The 17407-nt window shown below is 36.5% G+C and overlaps 1 protein-coding gene across 3 annotated transcripts; it reads left to right on the forward strand.

Annotated features, from left to right (window-relative positions):
• The first annotated feature begins 21 nt into the window (after window positions 1-21).
• SPO11 (SPO11 initiator of meiotic double strand breaks) lies at window positions 22-14322 on the forward strand. Of its 3 annotated transcripts, XM_514741.5 has the most exons (13): window positions 22-285; window positions 2136-2249; window positions 3497-3585; window positions 3996-4062; window positions 4296-4404; window positions 5059-5145; window positions 5728-5764; window positions 6107-6216; window positions 8603-8702; window positions 9314-9351; window positions 10427-10503; window positions 13052-13163; window positions 13664-14322. In XM_514741.5, the coding sequence occupies exons 1-13, from the start codon at window positions 155-157 to the stop codon at window positions 13781-13783; spliced, it is 1191 nt and encodes a 396-aa protein (XP_514741.3). In that variant the 5' UTR covers window positions 22-154; the 3' UTR covers window positions 13784-14322. The 3 variants fall into 3 exon arrangements, 2 of the variants coding, with proteins under 2 accessions (XP_514741.3, XP_001170101.2); XR_010154128.1 differs by lacking the exon at window positions 10427-10503 and having other exon boundaries at window positions 42-285; XM_001170101.2 differs by lacking the exon at window positions 2136-2249 and having other exon boundaries at window positions 68-285.
• Window positions 14323-17407: the final 3085 nt, after the last annotated feature.

Consider the following 17407-nt stretch of genomic DNA (forward strand, 5'->3'; position numbering starts at 1 on the left):
CCGTGCTCTACGCATACGCCTGTCCAGCCCCGCCTCTGGGTGTGTGGCGTGGGCACGCCGGCCGCTCAGAAAGCGCGGGAAAGGCACGCAGCCACGCCCCAAGGGCGCAGCCTAGGACAGGGGCTTCTGGAGCTTCTGGCAGCCGTCTGCGCTCATGGCCTTTGCACCTATGGGGCCCGAGGTCTCGTTCTTCGAGGTTTTGGACCGACACAGGGAGTCCCTGCTGGCTGCCCTGAGGAGAGGTGGCAGGGAGCCCCCAAGTGGGGGAAGCCGCCTGGCCTCGAGGTACAGGAGCTGGTGCCGAGGCGCGACGCAGCCACTCTGTAGAAAAGTCGGGCGCTCTTCCTGGCCCCGGGCTGCCTCCTAGTGTTGAGGCTGAGGAGGCACCCCTTGGCGGGCCAGCCAGGAACCCCCAAAAAGAGCCTTCCTGAGTACCCGCGACCTGCTTTGAACCCTTATTTTGAACTCAAAAAAGAAAGCCAGGTGGCAGCCCCCCTTCTGTGGCTTCTAGGATGTTCCCCTTCTAGAACGTTCCAGAGGCTCCCTGCAGCTGGGTTGGAAGGTTTCGTAAGATCCTTATAGGTTGGGGAGTTTGGGGTACAGTTAGCTTTGTATTTTTTAAACGTTTTTTGGGATAAAATTTTAGGTTAAACTTTAAGGGTTTTTTTCGTTTTTTATTTTTTGGTTTTTTTTAAGAAAGAAAATGAGTTGTATGTCTTCTCTCAGTAAGCGAATGGTTTTCTCAGAATTAACAAGGACATCAACACATTTTAAGTGGTTTATAATAAGACAACATGTTTAATTGTTTTGCAAGTGGAGAGAATGTACATATTTTAAATGATTTATTTAAAATCAATTACAGGAACCCTCCAGCTATCCATGTTAGAATTAACCACAGAAAACATGACTACTTTATTGACCATTTTCACTTAAAAATACTTTATTTTGTTTCCTCGACTTGCTTTCTTGGTTGATTGCTCAGCAAAGTTTTTCAGCCTTTTATTTTTAAGCCCAAACCAACCACCAAAAAATCTGAAAAACCTACAAGCAAACCAATTTTTACAAAAGAATTTATTTTGAGGGAGAACTTGGGAGAGTGAGGGAAAAGGAGAGTGGCAAGTCCCTTGTTAATATCGCAGATGTAGACGAATCTGATTGTATCTTAAAGTTGGTTACAGTATTATCCTGCAACACTTTTTTTCTCCAAACTGGGAAAAATGAGTATTTGGGTCAGTTTTTACCTCCCAATATTAGAATAGATTAAATGTTTTAAAATTCATTTTCTGAAACACAGGTTTTCAGTAAAAACTCTGAAGTTCCTGTGGAAATTAAAACTCTCAACATTTTGCCCGTTTTCTAGAGTGCATTTTATTTCTCTTCCTAGACAATAAGCTAATGGTGTTTATAACAGAACAACATTTTTTGAAGCTGATGGCTTGTGAAATTAACAGTCAGCTGACAGAAAACTGGGCTTAGTCTTCGCATTTTGCTGTAGAGTGGCGTAATAGCTGCCAAGTCAACCGTTTGTTGCAGAACTCACAATTTATTCTTTCCAGGGTAGTGATTAAACGTTTTCCTTTTTGTATCGCTAAATTTCAAAAGAGCCGATTTTAAGGCATGAGATCAACTAGGGTAATGTGCGACCACAAAAGATGTTTCTTTTGAAATTTTTGCATTGCATTTTTGGGAAAGAAATTCAAAGCCAATATTGTATCACTTTTTAATTAAAACATATATCAGTAGTATGTCAAGTCTAGTTTGTATTCAAGTTCAGCTAGATTACAGTAGGTTAATATGAAGTGTAGATAAAAATACAGTTGTAAATTTAGTCATTAATGTAAAAGGGAGACCTTCATTGGTAATTGCTTGAGAAGTAAAATTACAAGCAAATGAAATTTATTTGTAAATACAGTTGTTTTAATGCAGTAGTAAAGGTTTAATGGGAGAGATAATTATTGACATGGATTACCTAGTCTTTTTTTTTTTTTGTCTTTTTTTAAAACCCCACCCCAATTACCTAGTCTTAAAAAAGAATAAAATAAAAAGTTACTTTAGTATTGATCTGGGAAAATCTTACATATTATAAAGTCAAAATTTATGATTAAGATGGAATCATGCTGTGTTTATTGTTTCAGTTCTGAGGTTCTTGCATCTATAGAAAATATTATCCAAGACATAATCACAAGCTTGGCAAGAAATGAAGCACCTGCATTCACGATAGACAACAGATCAAGCTGGGAAAACATAAAGTGGGCATTTTGCATTTTCATTTTTTAAATGCAATATCTATGTTATTATTCAAATTATTTGAGTTAGAGTTCTGGTCATATTTTTTTCATTTTATTGCCTTTACCTTGCCCAAAAAAAAGGATTTAGGAAGTTCACAAAATACATACCATACTGAGAGGTTATGTAAACTAGAAGTAGGTGTGAAAGATGAGGCAAAGGAAAACAATACTAGCACCAACAGAATGGAGCACCAGAAGAGGTTAGAATTCCAAATGCATGTGATAAAGTCTCATAATTTTGCTAAGAATAGGCACCATACTTGGAGCTAAGCTTTCTAGCAGTCAGAGGGGGAGATGTCATGGGTGCAATTCTCACATATGCCACAAAAGCAAACCACTTGCTCAGGGGAAGTATAACCAATCCTGATACCAGACCAAAATAAAAGTATCCTGAACATAGAGCACATTTAAGGCTTTCTCCTGACAGATCTTCTGCCCCTGCTAAATCATGTGTCCAAAAAGGGTAAAATCAGCAAACAGCTTTATCAGAATTCTTGAACCTAGTTATACAGGTTTTTTCCAGCCTCTCATATTTTTTAAGAGATACAGAAACAAAATGAAAGGAATTTTGAGTCTCCTTCATCACTGTTGTTTTATGATCTATATAAGTAATATAAGCTGTATACTTTTCAGTCATGTTTTGAAAGATGGATTTTATCTAGCTTTGAAGCAGCTTACACCTGACATATCCACCTGGTGCCTTCTGCCACCTTTAGGGGAAGCTTGGCAGTTCAACTTAACAACCTAATAAAATTGTTATTTTATGTAATGTAATTTTGCAGGTAAATCAGAAATGAAACATTTCAAAGCTTATTAAATTGAGTAAAATTATTAAATGAGTAGGTTATTAAAATGAGTAAAGTACTAATTGTGAAATATTTGAAAACATTTTACATACACTAAAAATGTCTTCCCAGTAAAAAAGTATGCACACACACACAAACACACCCCCACACCCCCTAATCAAAGGTGTTAGCTCATTTATGTTAAATGGTTTATCTTAGTGCCTCTGTATGTCACAAACCTAATTTCCTAGTTATCACCTGGAATGATCTATGCTCTCAAACCAGTTGATCCTAAAGCTTCAGTGCTTAAATTGAGAAGAAATGTGGGTTTTAAATGATGTGCCGAAGACCATAAGTATATATTGTTTGGTGTTTAGAAGTTGTCTTTTTCACTTTATTCCTTTGCTTTAAACAAAATGACAGGTTTGAAGATTCTGTGGGTCTTCAGATGGTATCCCATTGCACCACCAGAAAGATCAAAAGTGATTCACCAAAATCAGCTCAAAAATTTGGTAAGTTAATTGTTCTTAGCTTTTGGTAATAAAGGATAAATAAATTTTGTTATCTTCTCAATTTTATTTGTTCCTAGTTAAATAATTTTACCTGTTTTTAATAGATCACTTTCATACATAAAATAAACTTCTAGAATTTTTCATTGTCAATAACTATGGAAGTAGGTTATCAACATAAACATTTTTCAAGGTATATGGTTCAGTGCATAATTATCCTCTCAGTTTTGCTGTCCATAGAGCAATTAATTTTAACTGATTCTACAGGTAATTGTTCTGTACTTAACCCTCCCATTTTGGAAAGATAACTTTTTAAATGTTAACTAAAATTAAGTTAAAATCCTTGATAGCAGTATCTTTTGAATCAGTAAGAGAAATGATGAGTAACTTGTTTGTTGAATTTTATTTTCCAGCTCTAATCCTTAAAATATTGTCCATGATTTATAAATTAGTACAGAGCAACACTTATGCAACCAAAAGGTAAATATATTGTTCTAGTAAATTACTCTTCAAAATGTAATGTGAGAAATAGTTGGATTAACTTTTATTATATGCTTTGAAAAGTTACATAAGACTAAACTATAGCTCATAATTTACTTTCTTTATATGTTGTGTTTTCATCCAGTTAAAGCTTTCTTCAATTAACACTGTAATACTTGTCATATTCAAAGAGAATATGGTTAATTAAAAATATGTATTTTAAATTTTCATAGGGACATATATTACACTGACAGTCAACTCTTTGGTAACCAGACTGTCGTCGACAATATTATCAATGACATTTCTTGCATGTTAAAAGTGTCAAGGAGGAGTCTACATATAGTAAGTAGTACCTAATACAAAACATTTTATTTTAAAACAAAATGTTTGTATAAAACATAATTTTTTTTTTTTTTTTTGAGACGGAGTCTTGCTCTGTCGCCTAGGCTGGAGTGCAGTGGCGCGATCTCAACTCACTGCAAGCTCTGCCTCCTGGGTTCATGCCATTCTCCTGCCTCAGCCTCCCAAGTAGCTGGGACTACAGGCGCCTGCCACCACGCCCGGCTAATTTTTTGTATTGTTAGTAGGGACTAGGTTTCACTGTGTTAGCCAGGATGGTCTCGATCTCCTGACCTCGTGATCCGCCTGCCTCGGCCTCCCAAAGTTCTAGGATTACAGGCGTGAGCCACCGCGCCCAGACAAAACATAATTTTAAAACATAATATAGTCTTCTTTTGCTATTATTTGATGCTTGCACTTTTCACACTATAAATTTAAGTAATAGATTCTCAATATATTCCTTTGGGTGAATGGACCAAACTGATGAATTACCAAATATTTTTAATTCCTAAATCCCTTACATATTTTCTCTTTCATCTCTTAAATTTCAATCCAAGTGAAAATGCCAGTAATTTAGCAGATGAACACAAGGAGTGACTTAGTAGCATAAAACATATTCGTGAAGCAGGTTTCAAATATGTCTATTATTTTTTGCAGTTATCTACATCAAAAGGTTTAATTGCTGGCAACTTAAGATATATCGAGGAAGATGGCACCAAAGTGAATTGTACCTGTGGTGCAACGGTAAGAAGCATCATTGAAGTTTTCACAGCTTTAACTCTTCTAGCTCCTTCAGTTTTGAAGCATAATTTTATTTCTTGCTTTATTATGTAACCTAGAGCTTAAGATTTCAAAATAAAACTGAAAGATGGATAGGAATATGCTTTACAGAACTGTACATTACATAGTTTCAAATTATGCTAATTGTCAAATGTCAGATTGAAATAAACATACAAATATAACTCTTAAAAATGCACTATTATTTTCAGATAAAGTGTGGCTTGGTCATTTTAGCATGTTATTTAGTAATCTTCATAAAATTTTCTGGTTCTGAAAGTAATATTTTTAATACTAAACTATTTGCTGGGCTTTGATACAAAGAGAGCCCACAGTACTAAACTTAGTACCCCTGTTGGGAGAATTGCTGTGAGTCATGTGCCGGTTTTCTTACTGAGGGGTAAAGCTGTTTTCTACTATTTTTTAACAGAGGAAGAAGTCTCTGATGACTGGTATGGTCAAAGAAAAATAAAAACAGAGGGCTTTGTGATAAACTAAAAATGTGGTTATTTTGCTTTTTATGTAAGATAAAAACTTTTTTTTTAAAAGGCTGTTGCTGTGCCATCGAATATTCAAGGAATTCGGAGTATCCTTTAAGTGGGAAAACTATTTAAACTTTTGGAATGTTCATTCATTCATTAATTCCTTTGGTAAGCCAAGCCTTCATAATGTGTAAGGAACAAGTTAGGCCCTGTAGCAGTCAAGATGAACACACCATGGTCCCTTCTTTAGGACTCTTTTAGGAGCTCGCCATCTAGTGGAAGAGACAGATATCTGAATATATGAATAGATGTGTTTATATGTTTGAAGGTACAAACTAAAATGTTGTATCTATAGCTGCTTTTGAATTATCTATATGGCACCTTAATTTAGTTGGTGATTAAATTGAAATACTCTTGCTTTCAATTTATCAGCCTTAACTTCACAGATTTAGTTACAGATGCAAAGTTTGTATTAATTGTAGAAAAAGATGCAACATTTCAGCGGCTCCTAGATGACAACTTTTGCAACAAATTGTCTCCTTGCATCATGATTACGGTATATTATCTAACTTTACTACAATTCCAAGACTAATGTATACTGTTATGGTGATTGGTAAGAGGATTTACAATATTATCTACACAATGTCCTGTTTTCAATATAATGCATCCTTTGGGATCATAGAACGGGAATTTCCAATGTGTTTATTTAAACATCCTCAAAGCTGGCTATCACCTCAAGTTCATTTTTTTTTTAATAGAGACAGGGTCTCGCTCTGTTGCCCAGGTCGAAGTACCATGGCATGATCATAGAGCACTGTAACCTTGATAAGTTCATGTTTCTAAAACCACACTCAAAAGCTTTCTTCCTTGAAAAGCTGAGTGTTCCTGCCACTTGTCCTGTGGCTATCAGTGCAGACGCTGCAATGAGGTCCACACGTCAGAGTCAGTTTGACTTACTCCTCACATCCCATGGTCACCAAGTCCTTTTGAATTGGCCTTGGGAATCTCTTTCATTTCAGCCCTTTCTCCTTAATCCTTCCCCTTTCATTCTTACACAAGACAACCACCTGGTAGCCTCCAGACAGGCCCCTGACTTCAATTATCTCTCATCCCTGCCACACCAGACTTGTCATTTCCCTCCTTGCCAGTTCAAAAACTTTTGGTTTTGTCTGATACTTCTACTCCAAATCTGGATGCCTCTGTGGAACTGGTCAGCCCTTCTAAGACTCCATTCCGCCTCCTCTCCAGGGCAGCGCTCCTCACTGCCTCCATAAACATCTCTCGCAAATGCCTCTCAAGAAGAGGCTGGGACTCGAGGGCCATATTAGGAAGAGCCATTTTTCACCAGGTCCTTTAACCCTGTTTGACTCCTCTACTGTGTTCATGTGCTATTATTTTTCCCAAAGAACATTATGAAAATACACTAAATACTCACGATGAGCTAGGACCCCTGCTAAGCACTTGACATAGTAAGAGTTCACATTTACTGGTGTTTATCACATGTCAACTTGTATAGGCTCTCAATGGCCTTAGGAGGTAGGTACTAACATCATCGTCACTTTAATAATGGGGTACTGGAATGCAGGAAGGTATTTTACCACGTCTCTATGGCTATTCAAAACCAGGACTGGATTTGAATAGTTGAAATCCATGTTGCTATAATGCCATCACTTGGTGTGATAGGCATATTTATGCTGATTTTATAGATAAAGCCATGGCCTAAAGAGACTAAGAAACTTGCCCAACATCACACCACTGATGATGGGCAGAGAGGGAATTCAAACTCGGAGCTGTGACCCGAAGCCCATTCTGAATCTCTAGGGCTACTCTGCGCTCTTCCTCTGCTCTCTGTTTCATTTGGTTTTCTGCTTTTCTCTAACATTGTTGTAACACTCTTCAATTTACTTTTCTACATAATTATTATTTTAATGACTTCATAATATTATCCCACCATTTAAGTTTTATTAAACCCTGAATTTAAGCCAGGTACTCTTCTAAGTGCTTTATGATTATTAAATAATTTAATTCCTATAATAATCTCATATGTTGTTACAGAGCACCAAACCACAGAGTGGTTTTGTTACTCATTCAAGTTCATGCTGCTAAGAAGTAGCAGAGCTGAGATGCGAGCTCAGGCTGCCTAGCCCCGCAACTGCTGCAGATCACCACTGTACTATGCTGCCTCCCCACATCCCTGTTGTTAGATATTTTGGCTATTTATATTAGTTTGTGCCATTTTAAATAACACTTCAGTGAGCATCTTTAAATATGTAGGATGTTTATTATTTCTGTTTTTGCTGAAATATTTCCTTAGGACCATTTCCTAGGACTGGCATAATTCCCAGTCCTTCACTCTGTTTGTATATAATGTACATTTTTTTCCACAGTCAACACCAGTCTTTCAGCACCTGAAATCCAAGGTAGGAAGATGTAACCTTTTTTTTTTGGTGCTGTGACTCAGATATGAACCAGGGTTGCTGTGGCCACATGCAGAGTACTAACCGTTGTATGAACATAACCTATAATTTATTATTACTATTACTATTATTATTATTATTATTATTATTATTATTTTGAGGTGGAGTTTCACTCTTTTTGCCCAGGCTGGAGTGCAATGGCATGATTTCGGCTCATTGCAACTTCCGCCTCCTAGGTTCAAGTGATTCTCCTGCCTCAGCCTCCCGAGTACCTGGGATTACAGGCGTGTACCACCACACCTGGCTAATTTTGTATTTTTAGTAGAGACGGGGTTTCACCACGTTGGCCAGACTGGTCTCAAATTCCTGACCTCAGGTGATCCCCCTACCTTGGCCTCCCAACGTGCTGGGATTACAGGCGTGAACCACTGCATCCAGCCTAACTTTTAAATTATTAATAAGAGTATAGTTGTAACCATTTTATTCTACTAAAGTTAAAATTCTTAATTTTCATCTTGCTTTTAGGGAAAGGGAGTTCCTGATCTAAACACAAGACTTTTAGTCAAGAAACTGTGGGATACGTTTCATATTCCTGTTTTCACTCTTGTAGATGCTGATCCACATGGTAATTTATCACTGGACTATTTACAACAATAGTCATAACTAAATCATATTTGTTGTTGTGTTTTCTTCTTTTTTTTTTTTCTTTTTGAGATTGAGTCCTGCTCTGTCACCCAGGAGTGCAATGGCACGATCTTGGCTCACTGCAACCTCCACCTCCTGGGTTCAAGTGATTCTCCTGCCTCAGCCTCCTGAGTAGCTGGAACTATAGGCACATGCCACCATGCCTGGCTAATTTTTTATATTTTTAGTAGAGATGGGGTTTTACCATGTTGGCCAGGCTGGTCTCGAACTCCTGACCTCAGGTAATCTGCCCACCTCGGCCTCCCAAAGTGCTGGGATTACAGGCAGGAACCACCGTGCCCAGCCTGTAGTTGTGTTTTCTACTCTCAGGACACTTTTATGAAACATTTTAAAAGAAAACGATTACATTAAAATTAGGTCTATAATTATTTGACACAATTTATCGTTACTTTGTCATATTAAACTGAGAATGATAAATTTTTCACTGGTGATGTCCACAAAATTAAAATTATGGATAGATAAAATTCGAGAGTACAAATTAACCTGTAATATGTAAGGAGACTAATTTTATAGTTAACTTTCTTTTAACAGGCATAGAAATAATGTGCATCTATAAGTATGGATCTATGGTAAGTATAGAAAAGCAGTTTTCCTTTTTTATTATTTAGACATTTTATATTCATTGAAGTGATTTCTGCATTTATTAATCACCCCCAAGTAGGCTGAGAGTGCCCAAAGTGTACCTGAGGGCCTAGTATCCTATTCTAGGAGCAATCTGTGTGTCGGTGGCTGTGACTCCAGCTCCCAGTATGACCAGTGCAAACACAGATGACAGGGTGGGATTAGCTGTGGGCAAGCGGCATTATTATCCTGCACTCTCTTGGCATACTGAAGGAACTGTGGGGCTCTGGGGTAACAACAACGCTGTCTGATCACCAAATATACTCGAAATATTATATAGAGCCTTGAATTCTGACTTTTCTAATCCCTTTTCTCCCACCATAAGGAGAAATGGAAACAATAAATGTCACCACCAGTGTCTACAATTACCATATACCAGTGGTCTCACAGTGTGGTCCTAAGCCAGGAGCATCAGCATCATCTGGAAGATTCTTAGAAATGCAAATCTCAGTCCCCATCCAGAACTACTGAGCCAAAATCTCTAGGGGTGGGATCCTCCAAGCATTCTGATGCATGGTGAAATTTATAGCAGATGAAAAGGATGGTGGAGCAGGGTGTAAGATGGGGAATCATGAACAATAAGAAATGTAGGTCAGAGGGCTTCATTTATAGTTTGCTTTAGAAAATTAATACAGAAACACTATATAGAAGTTGTGGTTGTTGTTTTGTTGCTGTTTTGAGACAGGGTCTCACTCTGTCATCCAGGCTGGAGTGCGGTGGTGCAGTGACAGCTCACTGCAACCTTGGACTTTTGAGCTCAAGCCATCCTCCCACCTTGGTCTCCCAAAGTACTGGGATTACAAGCATGAGCCACCGCACTTAACCCAGAGAAGTTTTAACACCTTCACTAAAAGTCCAGCTTAGCATAGCCCCTGATGGTTTTCTTACTTCTGTGGGCTCTGGGCATGTGAAGCCAGCTTTAGTACTTGTCCTTCTTAGTAAGTGAAAAATTTGACTGAAAAACAAGAATGCTAGTTTTCTACAATTTAGCCTCACCTAATATACTTTTGTTCTTTATTTTAGTCTATGTCTTTTGAAGCTCATCATCTCACAGTTCCAGCTATTAGATGGCTTGGTCTTCTCCCTTCTGATCTTAAAAGGTTAGATAGTATAGCAGAACTAGGATATTTAAAATGACAGTTCATTGTCATATGTAACAATAAGCCTAAAAAGTCACTACAAGGGAAAGCTCTTAATGTTTTTTATTTATATTGTCCATGATGACTTATGATTATATAATTATGAATTAAATTCATTAATGTTTCTGTTTCAACTACTAAAATATTTAACACATGAATTTGGTTAATGTGTTACATTTTCAGCTAGCTAAAACTTTTTGTTTTACTTTTATGGTTAAGACATTTTATACACTTTTTATACTTAAAAGTACAATACATTGTAGGCCGGGCACGTGGTGGCTGACGCCTGTAATCCCAGCACTTTGGGAGGCCAAGGTGGGCGGATCACTTGAGGCCAGGAGTTTGAGACCAGCCAGGGCAACATGACAAAACCCTGTCTCTACTAAAAATGCAAACATTAGCTGGGTGTGGTGGTGGTGTATGCCTGTAATCCCAGCTACCAGGAAGGCTGAGGCCCAAGAATTGCTTGAACCTGGGAGACGGCAGTTGCAGTGAGCCACGATCGCGCCACTGCACTCCAGCCTGGGTGATAGAGCTTGACTCTGTCTCCAAAAAAAAAAAAAGTACAATACAGTAAATCCAATTAAATTGTAAGTGTTGACAACATCATTTGCCATATGAATCAATTTTGTCATAGATTTAAATTTTTAACTTCAAAAGAAAAATATCATTTTAAGAGTATTAAAATTTGGGAACTTCAAGTTTGGCAAGTTTATTATATATGTTCATTATAGAAAAAAATATTAAGCAACAAGTTAAATATCACCTACAGATCAGCAGCCTTACCTTTGTAGATTTTTTTTCTGTGCATAGCCATAACTTTTTCACAAAACTGAGATCATACTGTTATTTTATAATCTGCTTTTTTTAAAACACAACAACATAATGTGATCACTTTTCCATGTCAATAAAGTACATTTCTTATTTTAGCATCTTTTGTTGCTGAGTTTTAACTCTAGATGTGCTAGTGTTTATTCAGCCATTCCCTCATAGCCATTTAAGTGGTTTCCAAATCTCTATTCTGATAGGTCATGCTTTGATGGAGTCTCTTGTAACTAAATCTCTACGCACATCCTTAATTAGTCCCTTAGGCTGAATTCCCAGAAGAACTGGTGGGTCAAAGAGGATCCCCATAATCAGGGTTTGACTGTTGTCTGGATAGATTAAGTTTCTTGCTTTCTCTGAAGAGTAAGAGTCCACCTGTCCCTCAGCTTATGGCATTAACATTTTTTTTCACCTCTGCTAATGTGATATTTTAAAATGTTTTATTGTTGTAATTGGTCAGTAAGAATGAATTTAAACATGTTTATTGGATTTCTTTAAGTGGTGAGCAATCCTTGATAACAGTTGCTTATTTCCTAAATATGGAATGTGAACAGGTTTTGAGTGATCAGCCACTTCCTATAAAATGAGGGTCCAAGAGGAAACATTTCATTTTTTATTTTTGAATATTCACACTCCACTGGATTAACATGTTCAATTTAGTGTATGTGTGTCATGGTCAGAATCCCTTGGGGGTGATCTGTTTGTATAAAAACAATTTTAACACAAATTCAAGACATATGATCTGATAATTAGTAAGGTGAATGGCTTCAAGAAACTCTAGCTGCATCTCATAAATTCTATCAGTGCACTAAAAAGCCACTCCAAATGAATATACGATCAAAGGAAAAACACTATGGTAGCTGCAGAAGCCAGGCTGCAAGGGAAATCCTCTAGGCCTCCCTTTCAATCAAATTGTCACCCCTATCCAAGAATTGCCCCTGGCAAATGGTCATAATTATGGACACATTGAAAAAGACTCTCCTGGGAAATCTAGGATTTGTGACTTCAAAAGGTAGTCCACACCATAAATCCAGGACCTCTCATGCTCTATTTTTAAAACACATACCATGATAAAGTTATATTCCACGTTTTTCAAATTTAAAACTAGATAGGTAAGAATGTGTTTGTGTGTGTGTAAAGTGATAAAAATGAGTGTGCGTGTGTGTAAAGTGATAAAAGTGAGACACTAACTTCCATGGCCCAGAATCTTCAAATGAATTATGAAGAATTAAATACTCAATGGAACCTAAAGTCCCTCAGTGAATCTCAGCCGTTGGCCATGCATATTGGATCTCACTGCCAGAAGAGTGTGAAGCTCTGAGAGGCTTAATGTACATTATTAAGCTGCCCTGGTATCTATATACCTGATGGTAGTGCTATTGGCATTTGTTTAATAACCAATATCGGTCTTCCTGTCATCCTGTCATCATCCCACGAGTGTGACATGAAGGAAAACAAAAACTTTAGAATCTTACTGTGGAAACACAAACTTCCACTATGAACTTGAAAACTTGCTGGTCTAAGACATGACAGATCCCTTCAATCCTGGATGTAAGAGGTAGATCTGTACTAATTTTCTTATTTCTGAGTTTCTTGAAGTAGTACCATAAATACAGGCAAAATACATGACATTCAAGTTACAGAAACACTTTTTTACTGATTCTTTTCACCTACTTTTTTCCAGATTAAATGTACCTAAAGATAGTTTGATTCCACTGACAAAAAGGGACCAAATGAAACTTGACAGTATCCTGAGGAGACCTTATGTTACCTGCCAACCATTTTGGAGAAAAGAAGTATGTTTCCTTTTACAACTCAAATGTTGCATGTTTAATTGTCTTTTACTTGAGTAGTGGCTATTCACATCGTATTTTGAAAATATCCCTCTTGAAATTTTATATGACACGACTAACATAAGTGTTGTTTGGCAGTAAATAGTTGTTGAAATTGAGTCATATGAATGCTAATAGATGAGATCAGTGAATGGAGCTGGCCTGTTTGTATCCTTATCATGGTTATATACACATTCTTGATGGCTGTATCATAGTTTGTGGGATTAAAAAAAGGAAGAAGAAATCATAAAGATTTCAGACTATCCCTAATTATTGAAGACAGCATACAGAGTACTCTCACTCCAGATATTTTTAGCTGTAGCAGCTCTGGAATATTCTGGCTGACCCTTAAGACTATTGTCCCTGGTTTTGGAGAATAAAGCAATTCTAGATTACTAGTTTGTTGAATTGACAGAAATGCAACTAAGAACTCTGGTATGAGTATATTTTACTTTTATTGACAGATGGAAATAATGGCAGACTCTAAAATGAAGGCAGAAATTCAAGCTTTGACTTTCCTATCATCAGATTATCTTTCCAGAGTGTACTTACCTAACAAATTAAAATTTGGAGGATGGATATAAAAATAAATCAGAAGAACTTCTGATTGCCAGAGGCTTTTCATTAGTTTTGTTTTGATTGGCAAATACTATTGTGGAAAGAACATATATTATATTCTTAATTCTGTAAAGGTGAAATAAAATAACTTTCCGTTAATTATATTTTTTTTGTCAAAACAAATGCTGTACTCCAATTTTCTTTACAAGGCCTTATTCTTGCCTCTATAGAGACAGATTTCTGTCCTATCTTCTAAAGCAAATTATAAAAGAATATGTTATTTTGACCCTTAAATTATTTTTGAAAAAATAATATTTTATACATGTCATCAAAGTCTACAAAACACTTTATTTACCTTCTACGATACAACTAATGTTAACGCATAAAGTATCTTCCTGGTAACAAAAATCATAATGATCTGAATTTGAGATGTTGCAAATGAATTGTGGTGTCCAGTAGTTTCTTCTTACATTTTCCTTTGCCTTTATACTTTAGGGGTCTTACTCCATTAATTCATTTGTTACATTAGTAAAATTCAGTATGAATAAATATTTGGATTGATGTAGTCTTCAGTGTTTTGCTTTATTTTGTATTGAGCCTAATTTTTATTGATAATATTATTTATTTGAAAAGTTTCTCGAAGGTCTTGAGTGCTTCTCTAGTCTGTCTATAGAACAAAAAACTTCTTCAGTTTTAAGATCTACAGAAGCCTCAGATTTTAATAAGGTACTTCTCCAACAGTAAATATGTGACCTTTTCCCTCCATAAACCTATCTTAATTTTGCCAGAGATGAGTTTTATGATTTTATTCTGTACTTTCAGTAAACCTTTAACTGCACTGAAAGTTTCTTGTGCTTGCAAGCAAGAATAAGAATTTATAGAAGCACGGAAATATTAGGTTAGCTATTTTATAAAGAGAAATGATAACAATAATAATAATATATACCATTTCTGAGAACTTACATGTGCCAATCACTGCTGATTCAGTATCTCATTTAATTCCCCCAAGGACCTTGTAATTACTGGGTAACTACACCATAGTTTTCAGGTGAGAACACTGAGGATGCTATTTGTCCAAAGCCACAATAATACCAGGGGACAATAATACTACCTACCTCAAGAAAATGTGGGTCTCAATGCAAAATGTAAATGTGGGATCCCTTTTTATTAAGAATTTCAAGATGATAGCAGCAGAGAATTAAACCAAGCACAGGCCCTTCTTAGCCTGGGGTCCTGGGTGACTGCACAGGTGGTACACCTGTGAGGCTGGGCCTGCCCAGGAGGTTGTATGTAGTAAGGATTGAAGAAGGTAATATAATAATAAAGGAAAATACATACATAGCACTTACTATGTGCTAGGTATTTTTGTAGGTGCTTTGTGAACAATAACTCATTGCATCTTCACAGAAACCTCATGAGCTAGGTACTTTTAAAAAATCACCCCCATTTTACAGGTGAGAAAACAAAGGTACAGAAAGGTTAAATAATTTTCCCAAGGTCACATAACTAATAAGCAGTGGAGCTGGGACTTCAAACCAGAAAGTGTGGGTACCATGGCGCTAGTACAGGTAAAGTACTTCACGTGTGGTCTGTGTCCTCACTGCATGGAAAGGTCTGCAAGTCTTATTGTTGGCCAGTGTCAAATCAAGATCCCCCGATACCATATCTACAATTAACAAATATGTTATATTCCCTGGTCACATAGGAACCACACATTTCATTTTGGGAACATTCTGGTATGCTGTTAATTTAACTTACTCATGAGACTATCAAAAATTCTAAAAACATTTTTATAAATAAGAAAAAATTTCCTCTGAATTTATACCATCCTTACTCCTTTAACGTGTAACAGTGTCACTGAACTTTGGTATGCTTTGTAAAGGAAGAAATTACTAACTTAAAAATATGTTTAACCCACGACACATCTGGCTTAGGATATACTATCAAAATGGGAAGGAGTGACAAATCTACGATAGTCATTCAAATTTAAAAATAAATTTGAAAAAGACAGATACCTCCAGTTTGGATAATTAAGTCATCTCAAGTTTATTATTGCAAATTTACTTAAAATAATTTTCAATTATTTGGGAAATGAAAATGGAAAGAGCAAAATACACTATAGTTTGACGTTACTACCTATCTTTATTAGATGAAAATGAAAAATTAATGCTAGTAGCTATTTGGGAACCATCTAGAATTCTAATTCTAAAGATTTCTTTCTAAAAAGGATTACCATAATACTTAGCATTTAAAATGGTAACTGATAACAATAATCTCATCTACCATCATCTACTGTATCTAATTTGGATATTTCCATAATTTTAATCAAGAAAACATTAGATTGGAATCTTTATAATTAAAATGTATAAAAACTAATACAACAAGGCTGGGCACGGTGGCTCACACCTGTAATCCCAGAGCTTTGGGAGACTGAGGCAGGAGGAGGATTGCTTGAACCCAGGAGTTCAAGACCAGCCTGAGCAAAATAATGGGACTCCCATCTCAATTTTTAAAAATTAGTTGGTTATGGTGGCACATGTCCATAGGCTCATCTACTAGGGAGGTTGAGGTGGAAGGATCACTTGAAACCAGGAGTTCAATGCTTCAGTGAGCTATGATTGCACCACTGCACTCAGGCCTGGGTGACAGAGTGAGACCTTGTTTCAAACAACAGTAACAACAAAAACTAGTACAACAAAAAGGTGCTCAGAGACTCTTAGTTTTCCCTTAAGGGTTCATAATGACCCTAACAAACTAAAAGTTGCTTGTAGTATCCCCCGTTTTCTGAGAAATTTGATTATAATAATTGGTGATACTAAGTGATTTCAGAAGTTATGAGTTCATAGGGAAGAAAAACCATAGTGCACTTTATAAAAATAAGGAAAACCCTCCAGGGTTTCCATCTATGACTTCCTTACTGAGTGTCTCAGTTGAGCTGCTAGTTTGATGTAGATAATCTGTTCAGTGGTGCTGAAAAGAACAGACTCTCTAAGATATATATACATGTACATTAAAAGATTTTCAATGAAATGTTTTTGTAGTGAAATATTGAGAAACGTGCACTTCTGTTTGCTAAATGAACTTCTGTTCACTGTTACTCAGATAGGTATCCCAAGGAAACAATCCTGTAGAAACAAGCCAAGGTCGCCCTCTGCTGGCAAACGCTCATTATTCTCTCAACTCCTTCCACTATTTTGGGTGGAAATTTCTTTGAAATGTTTTCAAGTCATTGTCTTAAGGAATGGGGTGAAAGAGTCTTGAGTCATAACAAAAGAGTTTGGGGAAAACCAAGAGGGTTTCTGTGTGATACACTCAACAGGAATCCGCTTTGTTAATCAGCTTTGGATGCCCCAATTCCCTGTAAAGCTACACTTAATGTGTGCTTCTTTGCAACCAAGCTATTCACAAAACTTTAAGCCAACATATCACATCTCTTTTATTAAAAATTCAAAATGAAAAGTAACATGCTAAGAATATAGGCATGTTCAGTTTCTATTCACCTAGCAATTAATAGAAACTGTACTTATTCATAAATATTCCCTGTGTAAAAATGGCAGAAAAGTACCAGTTTGAATGACAGTCACTACCAAAATTTAATTATTTTTCTATTGTTTAATTATTTTCCACCTATATTGTATGGCTCAACAATC

Source organism: Pan troglodytes, chromosome 21 (genome assembly GCF_028858775.2).
Source record: "Pan troglodytes isolate AG18354 chromosome 21, NHGRI_mPanTro3-v2.0_pri, whole genome shotgun sequence".
Classification (NCBI taxonomy): domain Eukaryota; kingdom Metazoa; phylum Chordata; class Mammalia; order Primates; family Hominidae; genus Pan; species Pan troglodytes.

Coding starts and splice junctions, on each gene's coding strand:
- SPO11 (XM_514741.5), top strand. CDS start 155: ATGGCCTTTGCACCTATGGGGCCCGAGGTCTCGTTCTTCGAGGTTTTG. Junction 4,063..4,295: donor AACACTTATGCAACCAAAAG/GTAAATATATTG, acceptor AAATTTTCATAG/GGACATATATTACACTGACA. Junction 13,164..13,663: donor AACCATTTTGGAGAAAAGAA/GTATGTTTCCTT, acceptor TTTTATTGACAG/ATGGAAATAATGGCAGACTC.